The 7,701-nt window shown below is 48.9% G+C and overlaps 1 protein-coding gene across 2 annotated transcripts in view; it reads left to right on the forward strand.

Annotated features, from left to right (window-relative positions):
- The window catches only part of exoc3l2b (exocyst complex component 3-like 2b), a 48,644-nt gene that overhangs the window by 23,613 nt on the left and 17,330 nt on the right, over positions 1-7,701 (forward strand). For both annotated transcript variants that reach the window (XM_005737490.1, XM_005737489.1), the window contains exons 2-3: positions 5,781-6,278; positions 6,701-6,924. In XM_005737490.1, the coding sequence (XP_005737547.1) occupies positions 5,818-6,278; positions 6,701-6,924 (685 nt within the window). In that variant the 5' untranslated portion in view covers positions 5,781-5,817. The remainder of the gene's footprint in view (positions 1-5,780; positions 6,279-6,700; positions 6,925-7,701) is intronic.

The following is a 7,701-nucleotide window of genomic DNA, read 5'->3' on the forward strand; positions in this document are numbered from 1 at the left end:
GTGTGTGTGTGTGTTGTCTGTGTGTGTGTGTGTGTCTGTGTGTGTTGTCTGTGTGTGTGTGCAGTACTTTTCCTTTATGCTGTGAGTGGGACATGAAGCTGTGCTGAGTACAGTCATCATTACACGGTCAGCTCTCCACAGCCACCTTTTCGCACACACAGGTTTTGGGAACTGTGACGTCTTTTTTAACATTTCGTCTCCACCTTTTCCTTCATCTCCACACGTAGAAGCAGCTTCATGAAGCAGGCTCTGGTGTAAATATTCCATCGTGTGTGTTTTTGAGCCGGGCTGCTCTGATAAAAAGAACTTTATGGCTCCAAAGTCAAACCCAGCTCAGACCGGCTGGGTGGGGCTGAGCCACGGTCATTACTTCCCAGTTTTAAAGTCCAGGATTGCGTGTGTGTACGGGTGGGTTATTATCATGTAGCTCACAAAAGTAATAATAAATAAATCGATGGAATTTGTCTGAATTCGGTTCCTCTTCCTGCGCGCACGTGCTGCCCTCCTCAGCAGGAAGCTGTTTAACAGTCGGGACACAGCGAGGCCGGCGTGCACTCTGAGCTGCAGCTGCAGCGATAATAAGAACAGGCTGCACAGGTTAGCCTGCAGGCAGAGGACAGAAAAACAAGCCAGCGCTCCACAGATCGCTCTGAAACGCCAGGACACCGCTCGGGACGATTATCGAATTACCATCACATAATATAACTGCTCTGATATGAGGTTACCCACACTGCATCTGTCTCCCATTAAGGAAAAACTGTCAGCTCAGCATCGTCTGTGAGAGAAAGCAGCTGTTCAGAAAAATGTCCTCCCTGCAGAGAGGAACGTGCAGCTGGGACTGAAAGTCCTGCAGCAGAAGGCGCGTCGGTCACACGCATGGCAGCGCGGGGGTCGATGTCGGCTGACAGGAAGCTGCTGGCAGTTATGTTTACAGCGTCGCTGTGTATGAACCATTAATGTAGGAAACGAGGCAGCAGAGGTTTGGACAGTGCAGGCAGGGTGGTGTAGATGGAGACGAGTGTCAGGGATGGATAGTGATGGAGAAGGTGGAGGCCGAGATGAAGACATTCAGATGTTTATTGGGAGTGAGCGGCATGGACAGGACCAGGAATGAACGCCGTCAGCCTGACGTCCAGAAACACGGCGAGAAGCTTCCGCATCAAACTGGCCACTTATCATTCCAGTCACTGAGCAGCAGATTCCCAGTAAAATTCCACCTCCGCCTGCTCACAGGCTCACTGTGTGTAAACACAACATGGATTACTGTGTGTGTTCACCTTTTGTCCCTTTGCAGAACAGAAACAAATGAAACACATGAATGAGCAGCGTCCCCGAGCAGACTGCACGACTGTAGCTGCTCGCGTTAGCTAACAGAGACCGCTGTGACTCCATCTGGACCCAAACGATCGTCTGTGGTGTGAACGTCCTGCTGATGTCAGCTGTAGCTTCTCGTGTTTGGGCTGCTTTACAGTCACAGTACTGAGAGCAGCAGTTGTGATCGTGCTCAGTGAAACTGTCAGCTTGTTGCCTTTGAAATGGTTGCTTTGAGGACTGAGACCAGCTCTGCGGTTGCAGTCAGTTCCTGTCTTCAAAGCGTCTTCAGTGCATCAAGATGGCAGCAAAACGGGCTGCGATTGAAGGGGTCAAGATGGCATCTGCATCCAATCAATAGCTGCGTCCAAATTCATCCTCCCAAGGCCGAGAAGACTGGAGGTTGTGAAATTGGACGTTCTAGCCGCTGTCTGGGTGGAGTTGAATGAACTCGGCCGTCTGCTCCTTGCTATCTGAATATAACAGGACGCTGGAGTAAACTCTCGACCGTCTCTCACTTCTGTTCAATCGGTTTTCTGTTTGACGTTTATTCAGCTGTGTGAAAACTAACTTTAATCTCAGCCACACAGATTCACTCAGGAACAAATCAAACAGTGAAAAAAGCCAAACAATAACATTTTAAGTTATCTGAGTGACGTGTATATCACGTTTAACCTGAGTAGTGACAGACGGCGGTGGGTTTGAAAACGACGTGCCGGGAGTTCGCCGTTCTCGCCCCGGTCAGCTATCGAGCGGGTGGGTAACAGATGTCTTCGAAAACGTCGAAGCACTTTTGCAAACATGTGATGTCCTGATAAATCTGCAGATATTTGATGTTTCCACAGCTACTGTCTCGCCTTCAAATGTGTTAAAAGTTTATTTTGTGACCCAGAAAGACAAATAAGAGTAATTTTAAATAAGAGTAATTTTAAATAAGAGTAATTTTAAAACTGCCGCCAACGTTGGAAACTGGACTTGGCTGGGCCGCGCTATGAATTCTGGGATAGATCGGGCCACGAAGGACACACTGACCCATCCTTCAAATTCGGGGAAATGAAGGACGCATTTGAAGCAGCCGTCGTCTCGTCGCTGTGACGGCCTCAGGAGGATGCAGCCCATGAATTTGGTCATTTGGCGAATAACTGCCGCCCCCTGTAAGAAAGCTTGCGTTACTGTTCTGCGTCTGCAGTGGGAACAGATTTGTTCGTCCGTTCTCGTGTTTGGGCCGCAGACATCCAGTCAGGCATCGAGAGTTTGAGCTGAAAAAACACGAATCGATGATGAATGTGGGCAGGAAGCAGGCAATCAGCTGCCGGCCCTTCTTATGAAATGATTCCTGTTTTTGGACGTTCTGTTTCCTCCAGCAGACGTTAATCAGCTGATTATCTACACAGTCATTAATCAGCCGCTGAAGGTCAGGGCTGAAGTCTGTGCCTCCCTCTGATTGGTTATCTGCTCCTCTTCCTGGCTTCCTGTCTGTTTTGTGACACTGAAAAGGTCGCGACTCCTTCGCCTCCACGTGATGCTTAAACACCGCGTTGAACTCGTCCACACGTGTGTGTGACGACACTGTGGAGCAGCGAGGTGTCTCTGAGGATGTGATGGATGGACGGATGACAGGTGGAACATCTAATCTGTACTCAGCTGTAGTCTGATTGGCTGGTGTTTTTGCTCCTAACAGACTTTTAGGATCTAAAATAAAACAGCACAGACAAATCAAGCGTCAGACGCCGTGCTTCATCTGTGAGACCAGGTGAAGCAGCATGACGGAGGTGAGCAGCGGCCTTAACTCAGAGACCGCAAACAGAGCTCCAAAGCTTCAATCTCATGTGGGCCCAGCCAGTAAAACCAGTCGCGCTGCTCGATTCTCCCTTCCATCGCTGATTTCTGTGTTTGAGTTGGGCCACAGACAGACGTTAAAGAGCTGAATTACACTCGGCATCTTTGTGTGGATTCTGTCGCTGAACGCACGTCTGTCTGTGTAGTAAAGTCAGTGTCCTCCCGAGTGATGGAAACATGACTGTGAGGGCGCACTGGGAGCGGATGTTGTTCATGTTGTTGGTTTCCAGTCTCACCAGCTCAGGACACGCCGCTGCTGCCAGAAATAGACTCCCTCACACACACACACACACACACACACACACACACACACACACACACACACACACACACACACACACACACACACACACATGTGAGGAAAACAGTGAAGAAAGCCAGCAGGCTGAAGTGGGAAGTGATTCAGTGGTGTTGGTTCCATAAATACCCAGCAGCCCTGGCGGCAGGCTCAGGAAACCCATGCGGAGCCCAGTGGCGCTCGCACACAGCCTGTTTTCTTCAAGAGGGTCGCAGGGCATCGCGGAAGCTTCTGGACACAAACAATAGGAGCGGAAAGGACAACGATAGTGTGACAGGCAGAGGCGAGGACTCCTGGGCCCACGAGGCGGGGCCCGGGTACAGCCTCCAGACCGCCAGGAGCGGGTTGGCAGGGGGACCAGCGTCGGATCGGGGGTTGAGGGGTGGTCAAACATGGAGAAATCAAGTGGTGTGAATGTTAGGACTGTTGCATGCAGTCTATGGATGCAGCTTCCCGTAGACTGCATCCAGGTTGGCTGATAATCTGGGATTAAATCCAGTTCAGGTCCTGTGTGTGTCCATGTTTCAGTCTGAAGGAAGTCTGCTTCAGTTTTCAGCACAGACGTGTTAAAATCGCCGGTGGAGTTTACAGAGTGGACATTAATGAGTGCCGCGCTGGTCGAGGGCACATTTAATCATTACAGGGTTTCCCATGAATCATTACCGAGCGGCTGCCTGTTAATGTTTGCAGAGTTTATGAGTCTTTGTCTTCAGGCTTTATGGTTTTGGGAACATGTGACACCAGCTGCTTTACGACAGGATCTGCTCGCTGTCATTCTGCTGCCGGGCTTACCGGCGCCTCAGACTGCTGACATTATTTCAGAAGACCCCTGCCGGCCAATCGGAGAGCTCGATTTCTGTTAGAGCGTTCTGAAAACGTTCCTGAAGAGGTTCAAAGGAACCTGCAGCATCTGTGATAGTCAGGTGTGTCCTGATGTGCGTCAGAGCACCTTCGTCCTCCTGTAAGTCATCAAAGCTGCTATCTTTGAAGAACAATTTATCTTCTGTTCTCTGACAGCCGCAATCTGAAAATCAGCACGACACTGGGCGGCTCTGGAAACACGTCTCAGCGTAAAGACCTGACAGTTTTTCTCATCGGGTGGAAATGAAATATTCAGCCTTTTCTAAATGTTCCTGCATTTGTAAACAAATACCGGCACATGGAAGAGGAAGTCTCGGCATGGATGTCCGCTGGCTGCATCGAAAGCCCCAAAATATCAGCTGTTATCCCCAGAGGCAAAGTCCTGATATATCCGACGCTGCCTGCTTGTTTACGGGGTTATTCCTGTTGTCTGTCGGAGGCTTCCCCGCGGTTTCATGCAGGTTTTCAAAGTCTGCGATGAGTTTGAGCCAAAAAGAAGGAACCTGCGCCTCAGCCGTGTGGGTGTGGCCACCATCAGAGTCCACATTAAAACTAACTGTGTTATTATTGCTGTTTTATCATGTGATTATATTTATGATGCACACGAACCAATCTTCCACATCGAGGTCAAACTGACAGCTCGGACATCTTCGGGTAGGAGGCGGATGTGTTGCCATGGTCACCGACCATCACAACACCGTGAGTGTGACCTCTGCATTATCAGAGCAGCTGTCAGAGTGTAACCGACAGCTTACATCAGGGTGGAGTCTTATCAGAGCTCAAACACTAAAAAAGTTACAAAAAAGCAGGTGTGTCCTTCAGGTGTGTCCTTCAGGTGTGTCCTTCAGATGTGTCCTTCAGGTGTGTCCTTCAGGTGTGTCCCGTGGGCGATTATTCATCCTGATGAAACTAAATAAAATCTTCTGAACTTTTTCATTTTCAGCCTCAAACTTTATTAGTATTTTATTAGTATAGTGAGCATCCTTATCATATTGTAAAGAACTAATATAATAAATAATAAAAGATGAACCTCAAATGTAATTTTCCAGTAAAACTAACAAGTTGATAAATAAACAGGTTTAATCGTGATTAAAAAATCGACGCAGTGACGGGGCGGAAACGTGTTTTTCTTGTTGCGCTGATATCAATCAAAGCGCGTTACGATGTTTTTCTTAATTACAGAGCATCAGCAGCAATGATCCATTTCTAGCAGCTTATACGTCAGTAACTGTGAGAACGGGATTTGTGCGATGGTTTTTCTGACGAGGAAGGTGAGACACAAACAGCAGACACTGGTCTTCGCACACCAGCAGGGGCTCTGGAGCCAAACTGGTTCCTGTTTGGGCCTCTAACTTCTGACCTGTACATGATGAAAACTGTGACGATGTTTGTAGCTGAATCTGGTTTTGCACAATAGCGTTTTAATACCATCATGAAGCTTTGACGCCTCCCCCCTTCCTTCTTTTACCAGGTCTCTCCCTCCCTCTCCCCCCTCCCCCAGCTCCATCATGCCCATCTTCAAAAATCTCCCAGTGCGCCTAAAAGGCGGTCCGACTCTAGACAACGCCCTATTCATCCGCAGGATGAGCCTCAACATCACACCCCGCCATCATAACCCCTTTGACAATGATGACGACAGTATCCATGGTAACGGGGGCCATGGCAACCACTGGTCACCCGGCAGCTCCCTGCTGGACGGCGATGTGCCGAGGGACCGCAACCCATTTGAGGATGAGGAGGATGAGAACGAGGCCAACGAGGGGAAAAAAGGAAGCGGAGGAGGTTCGGTGAAGGGTTCCTTCAAGTTCATGTCCCCGCTGAAGAGCCTCGGGAAGCTGGGGAAGAACCTGAGGATGTCGGGAAAGAGTTCCACGCTCTCCCCACAAGGGTCGCTGCAAGGGTCGCCCTCACCTTCACCTTCCCAGAAGAAGAAGAGAGGAAGGAGGAGTTCTGAAGGAAGTCTGCTCAGGTAAACGTGGGATTAGAGTAATGGCGATGAAAGATTATGAATGGGCTGAGTTTGTAAGGACGAAATGAAGGATTCACACTGACATTCAATATAGAAGATAAGAACTTGGAAGGGCATTTGTGAATGTTTAGATAGGAGATTACAGGGATCTGTTAGAGGAATTAAAAATCTGTCAGTGTAACGTGGCTCAAGGGGAAGGAGGATTAGAGGCCTTGATGTGGACGAGGTGGAACGATAAGCTTTTTGTTTTGGCAAGTTCTTAAGTTCCAAGTTCAAGATACAAACAAAAATTATGAGATTAGTAAAGTAAAAGTGTCAGCGGGTAGAGACCTCTGTGGGAACTGTGGCGGAGTTTGGTCCGTGGGGGGTAGTTGCTGGACTCGTGACAGTCTCTGACCTTTCTCTTTTTGTCTTCACAAAAGGTTTGCAGGAAAATATCGTGACCCCTCCCGTAAGGAATCGTTAGCCAACGGTGAGCTGAACTGTTCGGAGAGCGAGGGCGACTCGACCAGCCGCCGCGTGTCCTTCATGAGGATGGTGGGCCTGGGGAAGACGAAGAAGGAGTCCATGACTGACCAGTCGTCCCAGGGTCCCGAGGACCAGTCGGTGCCGGTGGAGGAGGTTAAACCCAGAGAGCCACTGTCAGGTAAGAAGTCCTGGCTCAGCACGGCAGAGACACGAACTAGTTTTTTACAAATATAAAAACTTATGTTAGGTTTAAGTTTACGGTATCAGAAATACCACGCTTAAGTCCTGACAACATGAGATCGACCCAAGATAATCAGATTACTTTTGTCACACGGTTTGACATGGTTCAGATGTCACTTCCTGTCGATTCCACAGCTAAAAGCTTCTATTGTTAGACTAAACACTTTCCAGTGTCACCACTATGACAGGACATTGTACCGGTGGAAGGAAACTACAGATGCGTTGGCATGTCCACCCATCCAAGAACAACTGTTTGTGTTCTCAGCTGTTTCTGGGGTTTCAGATTCCAGTGAGACCATCAGCCACAGTCAATCCTTCAACTTACTCCAAGCTGCACACGAGACACAGATATTCTGTCTCCAGACGTTTTCAGTAGCAGGGTTATCGTCCCGTTCACAGCCCGATCTGATCGGCGCATGTCGGCAGCCTGTGGCTATTTTAAACACGGACGCTGAAAATCAATGGATGGAGAGGGTCGGTGAGGAAGGTGATATCATGGCCAACTGGGTGACGCTGAGATGCTGTAACACTGGAATGTGTGTGTGTAATGTCATAAGTACTGGGCCGGTCATGGAAACTTTGTAAGGGCGTCTATTGTTTATCACACCCTGTTTACGCTGCCATTTGGTAATGAATGATTCAAGAGTGTGTGTGTGTGTGTGTGTGTGTGTGTGTGTGTGTGTGTGTGTGTGTGTGTGTGTGTGTGTGTGTGTGT

Source organism: Pundamilia nyererei, unplaced genomic scaffold (genome assembly GCF_000239375.1).
Source record: "Pundamilia nyererei isolate P.nyererei 1_Seehausen unplaced genomic scaffold, PunNye1.0 scaffold00076, whole genome shotgun sequence".
NCBI lineage: Eukaryota > Metazoa > Chordata > Actinopteri > Cichliformes > Cichlidae > Pundamilia > Pundamilia nyererei.